Here is a 22,589-nt window from a genome sequence, read left to right as displayed (position 1 = left end):
ATATTTTTGTGAATGTTTTTGACCTGCCAAATAACTTTGAAAGTCCATGCTACTAATGTAACTCTTTTTAGTTATTGCCACAAGGCAAAAATGGCAGTTTTTTTTAATTCAATAGCAGCACTGTAACAGTATAACTCGCCAAGGTCAGTGGCTCCATCTGAAGTTTGTTTTTTTGTCTACTTATACTTTAAACATGTGGCAATGACGTGGTAATGAACTGCATCGAGTGTTCTGCTACCTGCATTGTAAATTTTCAGGTATTTTGACTGCAGGGGCAAGGCTGATGAAACTAATAATGTTTAAAGTTCACCACTCAGCAAACCATAAGAAGGTAAAGCACATCAAAATGAAATGGTAACTCTCTCTACTTCTTCTTCTTTCTTTTTTTTGTTAACTTGTATGACTGTTTGTAACATAGGATGTTATGTCTTTTTTCTTCATTAGAAGAATAAAAGTGTCATGTCAAATGATATAATGCCTGTCTTACAGTGCCATTCAACAGAAAAGGGCAAAACTTACATAACTTACGACTGAAAGGATCTCAGCAGGGCTGACATTACAAGCTTTTCCCCCTAAAAGTACTCCTTCACTGCTCTGCTTTACTTCGTCTTCTTTGGTATTAGATAATAAACTGTTTCTTACTTTGCCTTAGTCTCTTAACATGTTTTATGTATTTTTCATTCCTGCCCTTGACTGTAAATCAGCCAGTGAAAAAGGTGCGTCTGCAAAATCTCTAAGCTGCCTGATGATGTTCCACTGCTTTCCGTCTTCTTACACCATATATTGTTCTCTTCAAACAGGTACAGGGCAGACCCTTTTCAGGCTGAACAATGGCTTTAGTATCATCGCCAGCAATGTCACGGTGAGAAGGTAAGGAGACCAGAGGGAGAGGTAGCAGTCAGCCCTCGGTGGAGCTTTGACAGATGGACTTAGAGGCAGGGGCATACAGAGACAATGATGGCATAAACTCGAGAGATCATTCACCGCCCCCTCTCCCTCCTCAGCTGTTTCTATGAAAGCCCAGAGAAGAAAAGATGATCACACTAGAGATTGAGATGAGTGCTGAAATAAGCAATGGCCCCCGTTCTGTCCCAGAAAGAGGTTGTGTTTTTGTACAAGATACAAATTATGACTCCCTCGTTTCAGATCAGTAAGGTTATTATTAACTTGTCACATGCTTTCAATGTAGTCCATTGTTAGCAATATCCTTTTTCAAGCTGGGACACAGTGTCCAGGAAGCAGAGGGTGCAAAGAAACTGCAGTCTGAGCTTGACGGAAATACTCAGTAAGGCTGCTGGTGTGAGCCAGATAAATCACCTAACACCTATGTGAGCCACGAAGCAGGAAAAGCCAGTGCCATTGTGGCCTGTCCTAATCACAAATTGAAGGGGCACTCTGAGTTTGGGTGCTCTTGGTCATTTCTGAGAGTTAAAGATAAGCAGGAAAAAAGGTCTAGAGTTCTTCAAAGTTACATTTTATGCTAAATATAGTATTTTTATTTCAAGGTGTCTTTCAAGCTCTTCACTTTTACATAAATAGCTGAATCTAAAAAATGAATGAATATTTTTTTTGTGAGTGCCTTTTTAAAAAAATAAACACTGTTCTGCAGTAGGGTTGTTTCATATAAAATTATCAGCTATGTTGTCTTTGGCAACTGGGTTTTATGTTTACTGACATACTCACATTGCTTGTATAATTTCTCTGCAGTTGCCTGTTGGAGAAAACAAATGATCCAGAGAGTCGTGAGCTGTGTGTGTCTGTTTTTAAAATATGGAGGAGAGTTTGTTGTGGAAATGGTATGTTGACAACTGAGGTACACTTCAGTGTCTGTCCATGTATCATTTTACTGTCACCGATTTAGAAGGAAAATAAGAAAACAATACTGTTGACCTCTAAATTAGTATTGTGGTCTTTATGCACATCTTGTCAGTATTTTGTTGAACATGTTTTTTGTGCTTAATCGCCCAAACTACAGATTGTGCAAGCCTTGATCATTTTTACACACTGTGTATTTGTAATATAAATACCTTCATTATCAACATAGGATTAATAATACAATGCTAAATTCATTAAAACTAGGTTGTTGTTTACTGGGAACTGACAATGGGACCACTGTGTCTAGTGTATCTGTCTCTTTATTCTTCTTTGTTTTTCCACTGCTTTCAGATGAAAACCAGAAGCTGTTGATGACATGTCCGGTCGCCACACAGTCCATTGTTCATTTGGCTTCATCGGAGCATGATGAAGTGGCGAAAGAATGTCTGGCACTGCTGTCGGTGTACTCAGAGATACCACGTGGCAGACATTTGGCCATTGAGAGCCTTGATTTGAACATGTAAGATATTACTTTATGTTGTCGGGAGATTCCACTAGCGATGACTCAGTTGGAGTGAAGATTCAGTTATTGTCCACCATAGTCAATCGCTTTGCAGGGACAGGGAATTATATATTATATAGACAGAAACAGTAATGCTCTTTTACCTCCTCCCTGCAGTGGAGGGACTTTAGTCTAGCCTCGGGTAATATGTTTGTTATTGTCACTCCAGGTGCGACATCATTTTAATGATATTTCAAGAACTTTTGTTCTGTCATTGCTCTGTTAACTCTGAGCAGCCCAAACAATTTGTTTTGCTACCCGTATACCTGCGGCTGAGCAGATTTTCAGAAAATGTAAAAAGAGCGATTTTTATTGTCAAAGTATTTCTGGCATTATTATCCCAGTTGTTGGTCCCAGGCTAAATGCCATCATTATGTGGGAACAAAATATTAATTTCCTTTAGTAATATCTTCTCCCTCTCTCTTTGTTTATCTGCCTTTGCTCTTATCTGAATGTAAAGGTTAGTGAGGAACCTCATGGTGTGCGTCTCAAAGCCAAAGAAGCAGCAGGAGAACACAGCGGTCAACATTCTGCAGAACTTTGCAACAGAAAGCCGGTATGATTCATTACTAACCCAACAAAATACTCAAGTCATGATCACTTCACGCAGTCTTTACAAACTAATAAAACAGAAACAAGGCCTACAGGACACTCCTGTTTGCCTAGCACAGATTTACCTGTATCAGCAGAAGTCTAGAGAGAAATAATAATGTGTTATCCAAGCCTTAATTACTACACTCATTAAAGCCAAGGCTGCTCTGCTTCTGATCGACTTCAACTTAAAGACGCTATTTTAGTGTAGTATACATATAAGCAGTATAGATATCATACAGCATTCTTAACCTTTAGTATTGAATTAAAGGGAAAATGACTGTGCAGTGCAGATACAAAGCTCACAGCAAATCCATCCGACTTTTACTGCCTTTGATGTGGATGAGTGACAGTCTTCAGAGACATGACAGTCAGTGCTGTTTGACCACTAAATTGAATTGTCCTGTATCTCTTGTATGACTTGGACATTTTGTGCATTTGGGGAGTATTTACAATTGGTGAGGCTCTAGGGTTCGAAGATAAGTCACTGGACTCAACTGTTCAGCTTGGAAAGAGGTCCCCTCCTTTGAGGTTATACACAGTTTTCGTTTCTTGAAGTTCTTGATTTGCTTTCTTCTGTCATGCATGGCTGTGTATAACTTAACCTGACATCATTCTCTCACCTTTGACTTTATTCCCATTGTAAAAACAGCACACAGGATATTGTCAATTTGCTACTTCAGTGTGACAGTAGAAGACCTTCTGTCATTTTCCATATTTATACTCAGACAAATCCTGCTTTGCATTTGTAGCAGACATGTTTTTTAATATATATATATATATATATATATATATATATATATATATGTGTGTGTGTGTTATTTTTTTTTTCTCTTGCAGGTTTTGTATTCAGTTGAGAGATGTTTTGACAGACTCAGTCATTCTGCCAGTTACAACAATACTGGTAATATATGCAATTACTGGTTCACTTTATATGCAATTTGTGTGCATGTGGAAAAAGTACTCAAGTGTTTCCTGTATTTTTCAGAAAAATTTCAACACGTCCAATCAACATATACTTCCGTCACTGATATCAGGTCTCGGCTGTCTGGCTAGAGATGACGTCATTCGTCACAAGCTTGCTCATGATCCTGATTGTTGGAAGGCCTTTCTGGTTGCTGTTGTTAGTAATGGTTACACATTTGTCTCTTTCTTTAGAAAAGTGCAAATTGCTATTCATTGTGTTGACGTCATATGCCAAAGAAATTAAATGTCTTCTATAGTGTTGTCACAATGAGACAGAAAAGATGTCTGCTTATTATTTAGTGGAGGGTTTTATTCTCTCTCCACACAGAGGACATGCATTGCATCTGAATACAGAGAGATCCTCTACCCTTTACTTGGCTTGATTATGAACCTTTCAACCGTCACCTCCCCTGTTATCCAGGTAAGTTCTCAGGTTCTCTGACTTTTTTCCTGACAACTTGAGGAACAACATTCTTACTACAAAATTCATTAATAGTAATAAAATAAGATTGATAGATTAGACTATATCAAAAAAAAAAAGAATAAAAGCCAATGGGAAAGGAAGCAGAAAGAGCAATTATTTGTTGTGACACCTATTTAAAGGTGAATTGAATGTGAAAATTGGATTATCCACTTTTCCATCTGTGGCTGTTTGAAGGAGCTTTCTGTTTCACTCTGCGACTCCTGTGTGGATCTCCTGAGGCATAACGACGAGGGAATCATAACTGTGAGTAAAGCTTATGCTCCAGCACTCTGAAGACTTTAACCTTAACAAAGAATATAGATTGATCAGGCATAACATTATGACCATGGACGTGTGAAGTGTACAGCACTCATTATTTCTTCATCATGGCTCCTTTTAGTGAGTGGGATATTGAGTGGGATATATCAGCTATTATTGTCAAGGTTGATGTTTTAGAAGCTGGAAAAATGGGTAAGCGTAAGGATTTGAGTGAGTTTGACAAAAGCCAAGTTGTGGCTTGACGACTGTATCACAGCATCTCTAAAAATATCGATCAAAAGGTCTAACTAAGGATCACTGGTGAACAGGTGACAGAGTCAAGCATGGCTAAGGCTCAATAATGCATGTGGGGAGCAAAGGCTAGCCCATGGGGTTCAGCTCAACAGACAAGCTACTGTTACTGAACAAGTTAATGCTGGTTCTGATAGAAAGGTGTCAGAATACACAGCGCATCACATTTTGTTGCAGCAGACCAGTAAGGGGGCCCATGCTGACTCATGCCCATCGCCAAAGCTCTGACATTGGGCTTGTGAGCATCAGAACGGGACCTCGGAGCAGTGGAAGAAGGTGACCTGGTCTGATGCATCATGTTTTTTCTTTTACATCACGTGGTAGATGGCTGGGTGCACTTACCTTGGGAACACCCAGCACCAGGATGCACTATGGGAAAAAAGCAAGCACTGTGATACTTTGGACAATATTCTTCTGGGAGACCTTGGGTCCAGCCATCCATGCGGGTGTTATGTTGTCATGCACCACCTTTATTATTACTATTATTGTGTTGCTATTTTGTACATTATATATTATATATATTAGCTTTGCTGAGAGGATCTGTAATGAGCATGTATGTTCCAATTATACGTTGGAAACGACAGTTAACATTTGCTTTAAAGCATTAGAAAGTTGTCTTTATGGTAAAATATTAAGTAATAATTTCTTCAAAACACCCTTCAAAGTTTTTAAAGATGCATTATTCACATTATTGCCAGTAGAATAGAATAGAATTAGAATTCAACTTTATCGTCATTGCACATGCACAGGTACAGGGCAACGAAATGCAGTTTGCATCCATCCAGAAGTGCTTTAGTGATATAGATATATTACAACATATATTAGCAATAATATAGATATAGTAGTGGCTTTAGACCAAGCTGACTGCAGCCTGAAACCCAGTCTGGTCCTAATTTGTTGTTAAGAATAACCTTCTTTGTGTCGGCAAACAAAGAGAAAAGAAGGAAAAATTTTTTTCATCACTTTTGTTCTATTTTGTCTACTGCACACCCACATATTGTGTAGTTTGTATCTTCAAAATATTAAACTGTGCTTTCAAAATCCTGGATAATACAGTGCAATTTAGACATTTTAACCTGCAATGAGTTTCCAGTTTGTAATAGCCTTATTTTTATTATTTTCTGAAAACACCCTTTTTCTTCAAATGTTTTTTTTCTGCTAGTTTTCCTTGCCCCATAGCAGTTTTTTGATAATCTGCTATCCAAATTCTCTGCTTTGTTTTTCAAGCCTCTACTTTTTTCAGTCTTGTATTATTTCATTTTCTAATGCCAGAATTCTTCATTGTTCTCCAGAGAGCCACAGGTGTGCTAAGCACTGTCCTACCCCAGTCCTCACAAGCCGTTCAGCATGTTATCCAAAGGGAAATGGTCAAAACCATGTGCAGGCTCCTGAAGGTGGTAACTGTGAACACTAATCTACTGCTCAAATGTCACCATAGTTATCTGCTTCTTCTTGTTGAAAGATGTCATTGTATAACACATATTCATTTCATAGTAGCGCATGCAACTACTTGCCCCGAATTCGTTGCTTATTTGTGAGCTTGGTTATTTGTCTTGTGCATTCATGTTTTGTATCATGTATCATCAAAGCAACACAAAATGCAACAAAGCCAGAGACCCAAATTTTCTCTATATATACATATTTGCCGTAATTCCACTAAAAGACAGTTTTTCTTCATATTTCACGTGACCTCTGACTGTCACCATAAATTTAATGTTTATCCACATTCTTTCTGCTGGTTTTAATGTCATTGTTATTTTTGTGCTTGCCTACCCAGGGAGCCGGGCAGACTGCCACTAAGTATGCCATTAAGACTTTGACAGTGTGCACTGCTGCCAGTCACTTGGCACGGGAGAAGCTGGTGAACTCTGATAAAAGTGAGGAATGATTGACGTGTTGGTTTTAACAAGCTCCTTCATTAGTCCATGAATATAATTTGAGTGCTGACCTAATATTCAAATAAAGTGTGTGCATGTGTGTGTTGATTCACATATGAGGACAGTAAATACTACATCCACTGATTTTTAAAAAAATTCTTTAGGTTTATTTAAATATATTTAATATACATCCTAATTGCCTTTCATTTACTATTTCACACAGAATTGTCTATAATACGTCGTTTGCTGAGCTCCAGCTGTGACGAGATGGTCTCAGGAAATGCAGCCCTGTGCTTGGCCCACTGCCTTGATTTGGAGGGAGTTGCCAGTGACCTGCTGGGCACTGATATTGTGCTGTTGCTGCTGCAGCACGCTGCAGGAGATGCTAAGAGGACAGCTGTGCAGCAAAATGCAGCAATAGCTCTTGGGAAGTTGTGTCGATGTGAACCCAGGTACCCTCTCACCCTAATCGATAAAGCCACGTAAACAATAGAACCAAGTCGCTCACCACGTATTGCTTTGAAGCTGATGCCATGTTGCTCCCGGACATTACACGCTTCCTAGGTGGCATTTTAATATATTTACTAGCAGGTCTTATGTCAACCAGCCATATTCACTCTCATTGATAGTCACGTATATCAAAGTTTATTAGTAATAGTTTAGTCAATATAGTTTATAAATGACCTAACTTTTAACCCCGTTAAATTGGTTTTCATGGATGCCTGGATGTTAAACGTAATTGTTACACCTGGTAGAGCAGTAACCCTGATCATTTTATTACAGATGAAAGGATTTAGACAGTTTTTAACTCTCAGTGTTGCCGCACTGATCGTGTGACAGCGGAGTTTGGGCCCAGGCACGGCTAATGACGTCAGATTTAAAGACCGGATTAAGACTCGACTGTACGCTGTGTTCGTGTTTTCCTGCAAAACAATAAGTTCCATTGGAGCAGCCCTTCAACGCCTCTCTCTGTCTCTCGCTAGCAAAGTTGACCCAGACAACAAAGTGAAGCCAGTTTTCGGCTACGAGCCCGACACTGAACCCGATGCATTAGCCAGAGGTCCCTTTACTATGGTTCAGAGCTGCGGACCTGTTTTATATACCCGCGGAATAGTTTTCTATATGAGATCGCTGCAAAAAGTGCAGCCTTACCTAATGTCCACCCTACTGTTACTCATTTATATTAAGATTTAAAAATCTAGTTGGTATTGGTATGGTGAGTAGCCTTCAGTAATAGTAATAAATCACACAGCAATAGTACATTCATGTAGTTGTAAAAAACATGATAATATATTAAGTAATCCAACGTTTTCAGAGTAACATTGAGTAACGTTACAGAATTCGTTACAAAATACATTTTGGGGCATGTATTCTGTAATCTGTAGTGAATATGTTTTAAGGGTAACCTTCCCAACACTGAGCATTGATAGTAGAGGTAAGAGATATAGCCTAAATATTATATCACAATATTTCAAGAAATTCATGAAAAGTATATTTTTGATGATACAGAAAAAAATAATGGCTCCGTTACTGATGCTTGCAGTTTGCAGGCAGTAGCATTTATTTCAGTGTAAGTAAATAAATCCTTCTTTTCCTGCTGTAATGATGAGGCACAGCCTAATTTGAAGTGCAAATCTACTGAAACAAGAACCCAGCAACAGCAACATTATAGTGTAATAGTAGTGTCACAGCATTATATCCAGCGGCACAGCAAAAGTTAAACGTAAGCAAAAAAGTAGCCTACGTAGTGTTTTCACTGAAAATTTCGGTAAAAATATAACATGGCTATTTAACAGTTCAGTTTAAAAATAACTAAAATGACTTAACTTTATAACTTTTTGGAAGCCTGTGATAACACTGAAAAATATTTTCTACTTTGGATTTTTTTTTTCATCTTTGAATGACCTTTAAACCAGCAGCTTAAAGCACTACTTTTGCAAAGAAATCATAAAATTTAGCTATCAATTATTTAATGAGTTTAACGAGCTCTTTTTTGGAGTAGCATTATTTGAGGATTTTATAAATATTTGGGAGAAATTAATGTTTTTTTAACAGTCTGTAAAATAAATGAGAAGAAAGCCCTTCTAAGGATCTGGAACATGTTAGGTTAAATATTGTTTCTCTGACTCTCACTGAAGAGTGAAATTTGAGTATGAACATCTATCTACTCATAAATCCATGAGGATATAAATAAAAAGTGATCACGTTCTTAGCTAAGCAGTGATGTGTCGCTGTGGGCCATCATCCACTATAGAACCTCTGCGATTATGCAAGTACAACTGGAATAGTACACTTTATAATAGGAGTCGGCAGCGACAACGTGTCTCTTTATTCCTAGAAAGACTAAAATATTCCTCCAGGCTGAAGCACTTGCGTGTGACTGTGTTGAGGATGTGTTAGTCTTCAGTTCCTGAGCTCACACGAGTGTAGTTATAATTGAATGCCAACCAGCTGAATATATTACTGCTACTTTCTTTTGCAAAAAATCCCCCAAAACTTTTTCTTCTTTTCCAGACACATGAGCAAACTTCGAGAACTACACGGCCTTGAGATTCTGCACTCGTGTGTAAAGCTCATCTCATGAACCCCTGACCACACATTTTATAATATCCTTCCTTGACCCCAGTCTTGTTTTCTCCTGTATTCTGTGTTAGGCGTTGATACTTGCTTACCTTTGGGTAAAAGTGAAAGTAAATGAAAATGAAGACGTGCCAGTCCTGGTTGTTTATTAGTCTTCCTATTTATTAAATTTCATTTAAGATTATATTGATTTGCTATTACAGAAAACCAAGTCTGACTAGAGATTCATTAAATATTTTCTGTATTTCATTTGGATTTGAGTCTCCTCCGTTCTCCTTGTATTTAAACACTGAACAGTGTTTAAATACACTGTTCAGTGTATTAGAACAGTGTATTTAAACACTGAACAGCTACAATATTCTGTGCTTATTTTTCATGGAGGTATTTCATGTATGAATCACCACCCAGTTATACCTTGTTTATCTGTAACTTATATGATTTGAATGCCATTGTTTTATAACATCAAATATCTGCTTCTTGTACAGTTGAATAAGCTGTATTGTATTGTTGTATTTTCAAGGATTGATATTGACCAGACAAGGCAACATTAACATGGTGATGGTATTTCTATTGGGAAATTGATTAGAAAAGTGAAATATTAACATGTTTATACTTCTTGAAACCTTTAGATACAGTTTCTGGGTTGTTGTTTTTTTACATTAACATGTAGCATTTTCAGTACAACTAATTGTATTGTTGCCCTATAGTCAGAGTTTCTGATACATATTGTTTAAAATTCCTTATTGAATTCGTTCATCTTCTAACCCATGGCCATGTAGTTGTGACTGTAAAGAGGGAGGATTACTGTGAAATCGAATCCACGTATAAATGAACTTCAGAGGACAAAAGCTCCCTGCATGGGATGGCACCATCTGCTAGTAACTGCAAACAGCTGATACCTTCTGCTCAGGTGGATTAAACAGTAATAAGAGCATTTAATCAGCGGGACTGATAAATCGCAAACAAGACAGAACAGAAATGAAAATGCTTCACTGTTTTATACTAGGACTCTTTCTGCTTCCAGGTATGTACTCACAGTTGTGTTTATTTTCTCAGTAAAGTAACTTAACTTAATGGTGAGCCCTGTATACTGCAGATTAATCAATTAATTGGCCAATTTAATAAATTATTTCTATGTTAGATAGAATATGTTTGTTTTTTGCAGCTTGCAGCTATATATAAACTGCATACAGTACACATATATGAGCTGTAAAGTTGTAATACTTAAAATACAATATACTGCTTAAAATGTAAAAAATATTAAAGCAACATTAAAAAATACAGAAATGATTATTTATTTGTTCATCAGAAGAAAATACCAAAATAAAAACAACAAAGAGTAGTCTGCAGAGTAGAGTAAAGATGCCGAAAATAATAAAATAAAATAGCAGCTCTTTGAATAAATTAAAAGAATTTTCCTCACATATATATTTAATTGTGTGTCATGCCTGGTAGATGGATAGATACATAAATGATATTCTGGCTCTTACATTTTAATTTTAAAGTAATTACCTAAATCAGAGGAATACATTCATAAGTTAAGGCGTATTACATTCATAAGACTACTTTGTTTAGCTTTATGATAATGTTTTAATATAATCAATATTAATTGATTTATCTTTCACACCCATTCTATGTGTGACCTGTATGTGTTACCCTGTATTTAAATATATGATGTTATGGTATAGGTTTTTTTTTTTTTTGCTGTTTCCTCAGTTTGCCGTAGAGTAATAACTCACAATATTAATGTGCAAAGATTAATTCAGTTTGTAAACTGGCTGATATCAATGCTGCAATTATCAGTGTAAACATCAACCTCAGACATTTTCTATCTTATGCATACATGTACTATAGCAGCAAGGCTCTTTTTCTAACACTATTTTAAACTTCTTAAAATCACCAGCAAGGACAAGTTATATGAGGGCAAGACAACCTCTCCAATAACTAAAACAGTGATGCTGATTTAAAATGTTTTAACCTCACTCAGTCACTCGGTCTTATTTTGAATACCAGGTGTTTGTACTAATGTGATTTTAAGACTTCAATAGTACTAAACAGTAACACATTTATTTTATTTATTTATTCATTTTTGTGCTATTTTTCATGCTAGGTTTAAGAAACAGAGCCTCTAGGGAGGACATTTGAGTGACATGTTTTGCTTTTGTCTTCGTAGTCAGGGCAGAAAAAGAAGATTTCCAAGGTTACTTCACAGAGCAAACAAAAGGCACAACTGTCACAAAAGATCTGCTTCTGAAAAATGAAAACACAACTGGTCATGGCACAGAAGCAATACCTACAGAGAAGACACATCAACATACCGCAATGGCATTGACTGCCAAGTTTCCAGAGGCGGTCTTGCTTGACACCAGACTGACAAAACCTTATAAGAAAAGTCTAATAACAAAGGCGTCAGCTTTAATTTCCCTACCAAGCTCAAAGCATTTTGTCTCCAGAAATGGGAATAGCTCTCTCATATTAAAGAGAGAGCCGTCGGCTATGAGGATTGACACTGAATCAGAAAAACTATTGATCTCTAATTATGAAAAGATCTCATCATCTTCTGCGCAATCTGCAATAGAATTAATGATGAATGACACCTCTGACCCAGAGGGCAATTTGACTGCAGAGGCAGTGAAAGCCCCTCCTTGGTTTCACACTCTTCTTGATTACAGGAATCAAAGAAACACTAACTCTGTTGAGCTCACATCTGCTGATGGATCCCTGAGACCTCCAGCGCTATCTGCATCTCATTCTCGTGTAATTGATAACCTGGATGCAGCACGTAATGACAGCAGTGACAAACAGTCTCAAGGCAAGGAAACCACAAACCCGAGAAGAGACCTGTATGGCTTGGGCACAGTGCAATCCATCTTTCAGAATGCTACAGCAGAAGATTCACCGAGAGGAAGCACAATAACAAACTTGTGTTTGACCTGCCTGAAAGATCAAAGGCCAAGCTCCACCGGGAAAGCTGCACTGTCAACTCATGGCTTCCCTGACAACAGTAAACTTACAGCCTCATTAACCAGTTTATATCAACAGTCAGCTCGAGTGCAAGAAGAAATGTTAAACAGAGACGTCAGTCATGCAAACCTCACCAAGCACTCCAGTTTCAGCGAGGGAGGAAGTTTACCTTACGATCAGACTTTCCTTTCTTTTTCCTTCAGTAACACTCAGAGTCATACTCAAAGCGTTTTGAATGATTCCCCAAACATTTTTTTTTCATCAGCTCCAGAAGCGGTTGCGTTTCACACACGACCTCTTGCTGAGGTGTCGTCAGAAACAAAAGAAGACACCAAGAAGCAATTGAGGCATACCTATCCTAGTGAAGCTTCTGTCAAAGAGAGACCCGTCTCAACATCTACAACATTTTCTCACTCATCAAAATCCTTTTATATTGCAAGGAAACCAGTAGAAAGTGGAGAAAAAGAGCTGTATGAAAAAAAAGTAAGCACTGGGGTCCCGCAGTCAGACCTGATATATTTCAGTAAGAATAACAAAACAGCTTCCCACAGTGTCTCAACAAACTTAAAAAGTTTCATTCAAAGACAGTCTTTGGACATCAGCAGTGGGCCGGTAAGCAATATGCCTGTTATTAGTTCAGCTCCCCACAGCACTCACATAAGTGTTCTTACAGAGGGTAGTGATCACAGCACTGCATCTCATCCAGCAGTAAGAATGAGCTCGATTGAAGCTCACAGTGCAGCAACACCCTTCAGCGGGAGTAGGCCAACCGCTTTGCCAGTCGAAAATCCTGAGTCTCACTTTCAGACAGGAAGAGTGGATTCTTTGATCTCTCTTCTGAGACTCCAAACACCAGCTAAACCAAGCTTTCAGACCAAAGGACCCATACTGACATTATTACCAAAGGATTCTGCCATAAAGCTTGCATCTGCAACCACAAAGACACACTTGACAGATAAACAAGATCCTCTGACATTTAACGCTGTACACAGCATTGTTAAACATTCTTCTGTTGATCCCCCAGGGCCAATGAATAAACCAGTTATAAGAGAACCACAAACTACAACCACCGCAACAACAGAAGTTTTGCCCAGGAAGTTGTTTCTCTCAGAGTTGAGTCAGGACTTTGGTGATGACATGCCCGTGTTGACACTACCAACACTATCAAGCAAATCTCTTTCTGAGAAACTGACAATAAGTAAATTTTCAGGGACTCAGTCTAAACTCATCCAGGTAGGAACTTATGATGTAGCTAGAGGGAAGAATGTAGCATCAACTCGTCAGTCTTATTCAACATATAGTGGGGATTTAATCAGAGAGTCACTAAGAGATAATGATACAAAATCAAGAGATGAAAATGAACAGGTGTTGTATGCAGTTGTAGAAAATGGGAACAAGACAGAAAACGATGAGGAGATGAACGCAATAATAAAGTTGCAGGAAGGAGAGAAAAACAGGAAAGACACAACTTTGAACTATCAAAGAGAAAAATTTAAAGAGAGCAGAGAAGGAGAACAAGAAAAAATAATCAATACCAGAGCTAAGACAAATCAAAATGTAGACAGGGAAGGGGAAGAAATGGCAGCGCAAACCGCCAACATGAGTAGGGAAAAAGGTGAAATGACTAATGGAGAGGAGGGTGTAACCTTGAGACAAAACCTGGATCAAAGCAAAGGGCAAATCAGTGATGAAGAAGGAGCTGAAAGAGACAGTGTGACTAAAATATATGAAGAGAATTTCCTAAAAGTTGCAGCTGAAAAGCAGAGTGAGTCTTTAAAAAGGGAAGAAGCAGAGGATAGAAGTGAGAAAACGCCAGAGGGGAAAGAAGACAATAAATGTGTTGGGGAAACTGGGAAAAAGGACATGACAAATGTTCCCTTTGGACCCCCTACTAATTCGAAAGAATTTAACAGAGATAAAGAACACATTGTTGAGAACCTGTCTCCCTGCCCCAGTTTGATTAAACAGCTGGGAACCACTGAGAACAAGGGCATTCATCTGGGAGAAAATGCTACAGCAATTGTGGAAATCACAAATAAATCATTTACCTATAAAGTGACAAAAAATCACAGAACAACAAGTCAGAGCCCAAACCAATCGAAAACAACATCTCTTCCCAAAGAGCCATACACACAGACTAGATCTCATCTCTCTCCCCCCAAGGACATTTTTCCAAAACATGAAGTTACGTCATCACTCGCTAACGAAGTTGTTGAAGCTACATTTGGACATCACACTTTAAAGTTTGGGGACGTATTAAAGCCATCGGTTTCCCCAAACAGCAGTGCAGCTAAATTCACTCACCCTTTACTAAAGACTATCAGCAATATGTTGTCACTCACCACCCATCGATTGACAACCGCAGCTGGATTCCCGAGAGCTGAGCCCCACTTTACAGTAAATAGTTCTACTCCCAATATATCAATTATTTACGACATCCCAGATCAGACGCATAAATTTAGTGCTTCAGTTTCAAAGGCCAATTCAATTTTACATACCGCAAATGAGAGCGAGCAAGCAGAATACATTATAGCATCAGTGAATCCCGGTCCACACCAGAAGATGTATAATCACTCATCTACTAGGCCACCCACGGCCACAGCCTTGTCATCCGAGGCCCACATCTCCATAGGCCAGTTGCAGCCTCGCCAAGCGCAGCCTGTCCCTCAGATCAGCGAGTCCTCCTCCTCCCCCTCTTTTGACATGACTTCAGGCCAGCCATGCTCATTTAAACTGTCAGAGCAGACAGCCCATCCAGATGCTCTGCATACCTCTGTTGATGGTAACGAGCAGAGATCTGTGCATACCCTAACGGCATCATCGAGTCCTAAAGCGGAAAACGATCAATTTCCCCATACCAACATGTCACCGCTGCTAAATCTCAGCCTGTTTGGAGGTGACATTTTACCTGGCACCTATAGGCTGACAGGTCTAACCGGATCAGCGGTTAGCCCTGTCTTACTAAACTTACTTAGGGCCAATTCCAACACTCAACATGCGAATGGTGAAAGTGACCGTGTCAAGTCTTTGTTAGGGACTGCTGATGAGACAAATCAAATCAAGGAGAACGATAATGCACGAACAATGGTGACCTTGAAAGTGAAACATTTAGAGCTGGTCACAGAGCAAATATCAGAGATGAGACTTGAAAAGAACAGTTTACCTTTTATTACACCAATGACCGGCAGCAATAAAGATAACATAGATGAACTTAATTCTTTGTCTATAATGCAGGCTGATAAACCAGCAATGAAAATGATTCATGAGAATGACCTGATCAGTGTAAATGGCGAAAATGAAGCAAACAGCACTGTGACAGTTCCCATCAAGTCTGTCATGCTTGCGGTTCATGCTGGGCCCAGGACTGAGCAGGCTATGGACGACAATTTTGTGTATGATTTTGGAACACCTGCCTTTAGCACACATGTGGCACCATCTGGCACCTCTCCAGATGTTGAGTCAGAAGGTTGGCCTGAAATGCCTAAAATCCAGCATGATGATGTGACTAAAATGTCTGTTTCTGATGTGAAGCATCATGCAGAAAAAACACCCGGAAAGCAAAACAATTCAGTGAGCAACAGTGCTCTCCCTGCTGCACATATTACTTTCAGAAATGATATCATTATCCTCAGTAAATCCACACACCAGACTGACGACCAGCTAATTACTTCTTCCTTTCAAATGATAACAGCAGTAACTGATGATTCCGTGTCCCTGGCTCCAACTCCTACCATAGGTGGTGTTACTGTGTCCAAAGAAGATCACGAATCACTGCTGATGGCTAGTGAGAGTGTGCCAGTTGTGGAAAACTCATCTCGCGCTGCTGCTGAGCACATAGAGCACTCGAATCGTCATACTGAGTCTTTGTCATTGATAGGGCGTCCCATAACTCCTACTACTGGCAAACCCAACCCTGCTGTGAAAAGACAACACACAACTGAAACACACAGTGCCGAGCTGCCTGAGGATAAAATTTCTGTACGGACTATTGAACAGAGTCAGCATGCTGCTCCTGCTGTATTTGTAATAACACATAATATTAATGACCCAGAGAAGGACATCCAAAGAGACTTGCTGCAGACATCCCACAGAGCTGAAGGTTTGCATGGTCCAACATCTACCATGCTTAGAAAAATGGAATATTCATTAATTAAAGACATCAAAACAGCTCTGACTACAAAGAGTGCCATTGAAGCCAAACAATCTCTACTTGAGAAAATTTCTGCAGCATATACGCAGGACAGAACAGAGCAGCCTGACAGGCAGACCTCGCATGAAAAGACTTCAATAAGTCAATTGATATCTGGATTTATGGCAGATTCTGCACCAACTACAAGGATCTCGCCCACAGACATTATTAATAAAAGCAGCTGTAGGACTATCGGCTGTGCTCGGTCAACCAAGACGACTGAAACAACAACTGGACCAGGTGAAATTGATCATAGTCAGAAAATGTATAAAACACAGGGTGCAGTCACAGAAAGAGATCATTTCAGAGACGAGGACACTGCTGGCGCAAAACCAGAAAATGGCAATTGCAGCTCTGACTGTCTTGTAGCTGGAAAGGCTACACCGCAGGCCGCTGACCTTGAATATGCAACGCTTTCAGCATTCATCAGTATCGGTGAATCCGATCGCGGCGTTGATGAAACGATGTCAGAAAAGACCAGGAGTGTGGCAGCTAAAGCTGTTCATTTGGAGAGGCACTGGACACCTGAGAGGCCCCACTTTGTAAGGAAAACAACACAAAGACGCTTTCACAGAGAGACCTCGAAGGCTCAGGAGGTTCCTGCTAAAGAGGTCACTTTATCTGAACCTGAAGCAGCTCTTCTGCAGACCAAAATAAAGGCTACTGAGCTGACGGTGCTCTCTGAAAAAAACACAAAAACACAATTAAACCGAGGAGCAGGCAATGTCGAGGTACTTGAAGCGCAAAATGCCACCAGGTTAGTGAGTGCCGCGGCTAAAGAAGAGTCTGGGCGCAGCCTGTTACTGCCAGAGTCTGAGTCCGAGCTGCCAAAGCTGAAGCGCAGGGGAAGGACCTCATCACATCTGTATCTCTCTGGGTAATGCTACTATTTATAATTAGTTAACACATACTGGAGATTTTGAATGATTGAAATATTGACTAGAAATGATCCCATGACTTTTACGTTTTTTTTCTTCCTAATTTGTGAAAAGAAGTCAGGAACCACAGTTGGCAAACAGACTAGGATGCCATTTTATTTATTTATTTCTGCAGTCAATGAATGTTTATAGCACAATTAGGAATTTTAGCTGAGCAAAATAACTTAGACATAACTACTACTACCCTTCACAACTGTGAAAACTCTGAGGTGGGAAGAGTTTTCAGAGCTGTATTTGTTCAACCTGAGATACTCATGTGACTGCAAGTCCTAAAGCTGATTTCTATACTAAATCAAAATAGATGTAAACGAATGTCTACATTGAGAAATCAATCACAAAATAAGATGTATGTTTATGTGTGTATGTTTAGCAGTAACATAAAGTATGTAATATGCAGTACTTTACACAATAACATTTTTGGTGCCGCCCTTCTTTAAAGATATTTATGATGTAAATATGTTAAGATTCATGTTGCAAATACACCAATTTGTTGGTAGTATAACAGAAGTTTCAGAGGATCTGTGTGGCAGTGGAAACTACACAGCAGAAATGAGTCTTGACCTTGGGAGAGGTGTAGAGCCTGGCGATGCTGTACCTGCCCAGGGGAACCTCAGAGTGGTTATCAACCTAAAGACAAACAACAGTCAGATAAACCTCGGGGTCACCTCCTGTTGCCTGTCTCCAACCATCCAGCCAGACCTTGCAAACTCTACCTGCTGTCTTTTCTCCAGGTAAACAGGAAAGCCGGAAATAAGCGTTTGTGTTCTTTTCCAACTCTTGTGTTCCGGCAATCCCCCACCACAATGAATTGGATAAACTGTCAAGAAAATGGATGGATGGATAGAATTCTGATGTCTTTGATAACATCAGTGTTTGTTGACTTCTTGTAATAAGGTTATTAGGCAGTCTCATTCAAACTTTGGATTAAATATAAGTTTAAATGTTCAATTTTTCCAAATCTCTGACCTGGTGATGGGGGAATAAAATAATTAAAAAAATTCAGGTATCACATTTTTACCAGGTAACACTTATCCACACGGCCCAGGGTTGTTATTATACGTAGGGCTAGACTGTCACTGCTTAAAATAATGTTTATTTTTATTTATTTATTTATTTTACCAGATAAACAGTTTTACTATAACTTACATCAATCCAGGAAGCTGCAGGTCCATTTCTAAGAGTTAAATATTCTAGATAAAAAGAAGGCTGTTGTAGGTTGATGGTGTTATCTCTCTGAGCCAGGATCAGTCAGATAGATGGAAATTGGGTGCACTCCACACATATGGAGAAGCAGCAATATACTGTAAATAGACAACCTGTAAAATATCAAAGTCTGAGTGACTGTTAAACTTAAAAAAATGTTTACACCAGTGATGTGCAGTTTTTTTTTTCAAATGTATTTCTCCTGAGTGAAATGAAGAAAAAAAAACAGTAAATCATTTTAAATTACCTTGAAATAATAACCTCAATAACTCCTAAAGAGCTGAGGAAACGCTTAAAAAATCAGCACACTGGTGAATATATTCTGGACGCTAAATCAGAATTTATAGCAAAACTTATTAACATTACATACCATAACTACCAATCTTACAACACCCTAAAACAAAAACTGACATTTACCTAATATGATTTATTGTTTTTTTAAGTGTTCAGCTCAGTCCAATCCAAAATATTGACACAAAAAGGGTGCACTGTTTATTGATTACTGCAGCTTCCATGGCATGTGGCAGGATTTTCTCACTTTAACCGCTTTTCCTTAAACATTCCGCTATTTCTTTTAAAGAAAAAAAAATCCACTAAGGTTATACTCTGCATTTGTTTTGGTGCCTCAGGTTAGCAGCAGAACCAGCAGGGATCACACTACTGCCCACTGCCTTGTCAACGAGTGCCAGCTTCACCATCAGTCTCTTCCAAATGATTAATTACTCAGTAGTGTACCTACACTGCGATCTGAGTGTCTGCCTGAGGAACCACTCTGACTGTGAAAGGGTAAGATTGCAGTGGGTGCACAGCGTAATGATGTGAGAGAATGAAAGAGCAAGCGACTGAAGGTAATTTAAATTTTGTGACACGGAAAACATGGAGACAGACTAGAAGTGAGCGGGCTCCTTTAAATTGGTTGGGTACAAGAGCAAAGAGAGACGGTAAATGAAAATTATTTGAAAGCATAGGCATACATAATTTTTCAGAATCAAAGTTAAAAGAATCCTTTGGTACAACTAATGCAACATGCCATTGCTAATACTAATAAGTATTTTATACATCTCACTCTTTAGCAAGATTACAAAGACCGGAGTCAAACCCCAGGAATCAAACACACAGCCTGGAACCCTGGTCATGTGATTATAGACACACTATAGGTTAGATGAGGTCTTCACAAAGTTAGAGAATAGCACTAGACAAGCAGCTCTAATACCAACCCCTGTATCCTGCTGTTTTGGGAATGAGGGCTCTGATTTAATGAGAAAAGGGGAATCATCTGACAAGTGCATGTTAGAGGGCGGAGGTGAAAGAGAGGAAAAACTCCAGAGACTCATTTTGATGTCTGGCTTTGAAGAGCACTTCCACAGCTTCCACAGCAGCTGTGATTCTAGTATTGCTAAGTTCTCAGCCATTTTTCTTTTGTTTTTTCCTGTTACAGTGGTCATGTAAAACAGTGGGGATATATGATAGACGATAAAAGCTCCATCTTATAGAGCAGTAAAACACTTTGAGAGTTTGAGCTTTGACACAAATTGTACTGCATTATCTGCAACTTTCTTTGTCCACATCTATTGCTCCGTCCCCCCTCTTGTTGTGACAAATTGTGTTTCTTCTTTGCACTTGATGTGAGACTATGCATTCTGGTGAAGCACATCAGCTACAGAAAAGCTATACATTGCATTGCAAAAACCCAGTTTGAGCTGCTCTAAATCAGAATGGGATGCCTAGATTAAATGAAAGCTGTTCCTTACAAGCTCAAATCCATATTTGCAGCTCTTTATTTGAAATAAATACTTCTGCTCATGCTCTTTTTATTCAACTAAAAAAAAAAACTGGCAGGAAAGAAATCAGGTTTTTCCAAAATATTTATCAGAGGAGTGATTTGTTTGTGTTGGTTTCGTGCACATTTCTTTCTGTTTATCATCACAGACAGAAAGAACAACCATCCATCACCCAAACAGATAATAACCTGTTAGCTATTTCACCAGTTTCCAAACTTAATTGTTTTATATCTCCTCGTCTTTTTGTAGCAGTGCCTTCAGAAGAGGCGTGCACTTCCCTCAGAGGGCTCGCAAACTTTTGCCACCAATCTGAAAAATCGCATATCCTTTGGACCCATGTTGAAACAAGTGAAGAACTCTACCTTTCCAGAGGAGATAGGTAATTATTAGCTGGTCCTTACACAAAAATGATGATCTGAGATAACAGAGCATGCACGGCAGATGATGTGACAGGAAATTAGATATTCTCCTCATGAGTGCGTCATATAAAGCTACACGATGAAAGTAAAAGAGATTAGAATAGAATAGAATAGAATAGAATTCAACTTTATTGTCATTGCACATGCACAGGTACAGGGCAACGAAATGCAGTTTGCATCCATCCAGAAGTGCTTTAGTGATATAGATATATTACAATATATATTAGCAATAATATAGATATGTGAGTATATTACAGAAATGGGTCTATTATGGTATGTTATAATGTACACGGTATGAAGTATGTTGTGAATATTCTATAACTATAAGTATGTACAGGCTGTAGTGAGTACAAGCTATGTACAGGATATGAACAGGATATAAATATGAAAAACTATACAGAATATGAAATAAATAACTTTACAGAATCTGGGATATACAGCTATACAGAAATGGGAACTATGCAAGTTGTAAACAGTTGTAGGATTAAAGATTATCGAATGTACAGAATGATTATTTACACAGAGCTATACAGTAGTGCAGTTAAGATAAGTGAGATATAATTCCTACAGAGGCTATATTAGGGAACACTGCACAAACAAGTCATGGCTGTGACTTTTACGGTCTGTTTGTTTGTGTTTTTATCAGAACCATCAGAACTGGACTTGGCTCTGGTCATAGTCAGCCTGGTGGTTGGCTCCTCGCTTGTCACAGTGATGCTGCTGCTGGTGTGGCTGGCCTACCGTAAACGGGGTGACTGGCTGCTCCGCTCGGCGGCTCCGCCACGAGCCTGCTGCGGCTGTCTTCACCCAGGAGGTGACTTGATCCTTCCGTGACCAAGGAAGGACCGTCGCCTTTTACACTGATCAAGTCTTTACCAAAATAGCTGCAGACAATTACATTAGTCAACAGACAGTGGAGCAGTCAATCATATTAACCACAGAGCAGAGGCGGCCAGCTGCATCGGCTGGTATAGGCTAGACTACACAATGAGGAGCAATCCAATTCACACCGCCTTTCGCAGGTGACACAGCTGTTGCAGTCTAATTTTGTACTTAACCATGAGCAGTCGATTATCATTCACAAATAAAAAAAAAAACACCTTGAGCCCTTTGTTTTATCCCCAGGGGCAAGAAATCAGCATGCTTTGTTTCCCACTTTGAGAATAATGGCTTGTGAATAACTGTTTCATACACGATAATGTATGCATTTGTGTCTTGTTACCTATATCGAGTCTTTGTGGTAGAAGCTCATTTATTATTGCAAGAGAACATACAACAGCCCTGAAATGTTGCTTCTGTATCTATACACTGTAATATGATGTGGCTAATAATATGAAATAATGGGAAAAAAATATCAGAATATGTATCAGTGCTGATTTACTTTTAATCTGTGTCTAAAGAAGAATTTTTTCCTGATCTCAATCTCTAATCTGAATCCTTAATAAGTACAATGAAGCAAAATACAAATGGGAAAATCCTTTCTAGCAGTATTCCTAACATAATATTCCATGATCCATTTTATGTGCACCAGTAAAGTTTTTTTGGGGAACATTGTTAGCGCTGTTTCTTTCTCTTTCCTCATTTTGAATGTAGGTGCACTGCTGTGCAGGGAGTTCAACACTGACTTCCAATGAAGGATGATGACCTTCAGGGTTTTTAGTGGGAGCAAAA

At 38.9% G+C, this 22,589-nt stretch overlaps 2 protein-coding genes across 4 annotated transcripts in view; both read left to right on the top strand.

Moving 5' to 3' along the window:
• Positions 1 to 11,565, top strand: part of ttc12 (tetratricopeptide repeat domain 12) — an 18,426-nt gene extending 6,861 nt beyond the window's left edge. The window contains exons 11-22 of one of the 3 annotated variants that reach the window (XM_086261557.1): positions 801 to 870; positions 1,708 to 1,796; positions 2,167 to 2,335; positions 2,838 to 2,933; positions 3,809 to 3,872; positions 3,957 to 4,091; positions 4,263 to 4,355; positions 4,593 to 4,661; positions 6,260 to 6,361; positions 6,745 to 6,844; positions 7,068 to 7,296; positions 9,359 to 11,564. In XM_086261557.1, the coding sequence (XP_086117683.1) occupies positions 801 to 870; positions 1,708 to 1,796; positions 2,167 to 2,335; positions 2,838 to 2,933; positions 3,809 to 3,872; positions 3,957 to 4,091; positions 4,263 to 4,355; positions 4,593 to 4,661; positions 6,260 to 6,361; positions 6,745 to 6,844; positions 7,068 to 7,296; positions 9,359 to 9,428 (1,286 nt within the window). In that variant the 3' untranslated portion in view covers positions 9,429 to 11,564. Of the gene's footprint in view, positions 1 to 800; positions 871 to 1,707; positions 1,797 to 2,166; positions 2,336 to 2,837; positions 2,934 to 3,808; positions 4,092 to 4,262; positions 4,356 to 4,592; positions 4,662 to 6,259; positions 6,362 to 6,744; positions 6,845 to 7,067; positions 7,297 to 9,358 lie in introns of all 3 variants that reach the window. The other 2 variants (XM_086261556.1, XM_086261555.1) reach the window with 2 other exon arrangements.
• LOC147314547 (uncharacterized) lies at positions 10,342 to 22,589 on the top strand. Its single transcript, XM_086261554.1, has 6 exons — positions 10,342 to 10,448; positions 11,598 to 17,454; positions 18,013 to 18,246; positions 19,348 to 19,504; positions 20,749 to 20,878; positions 21,565 to 22,589. Exons 1-6 carry the CDS (start codon positions 10,403 to 10,405, stop codon positions 21,750 to 21,752), a joined length of 6,612 nt encoding a protein of 2,203 aa, XP_086117680.1. The 5' UTR covers positions 10,342 to 10,402; the 3' UTR covers positions 21,753 to 22,589.

This window comes from Aulonocara sp. 'chitande type north' Nkhata Bay, linkage group LG14, assembly GCF_057382095.1.
Source record: "Aulonocara sp. 'chitande type north' Nkhata Bay isolate Kocher_YH1m ecotype deep benthic linkage group LG14, A_spYH_male_GT1.1, whole genome shotgun sequence".
NCBI lineage: Eukaryota > Metazoa > Chordata > Actinopteri > Cichliformes > Cichlidae > Aulonocara > Aulonocara sp. 'chitande type north' Nkhata Bay.
The sequence above is the reverse complement of the archived record's forward strand: the minus strand, read 5'-3'. Positions and strand labels throughout refer to the sequence as shown.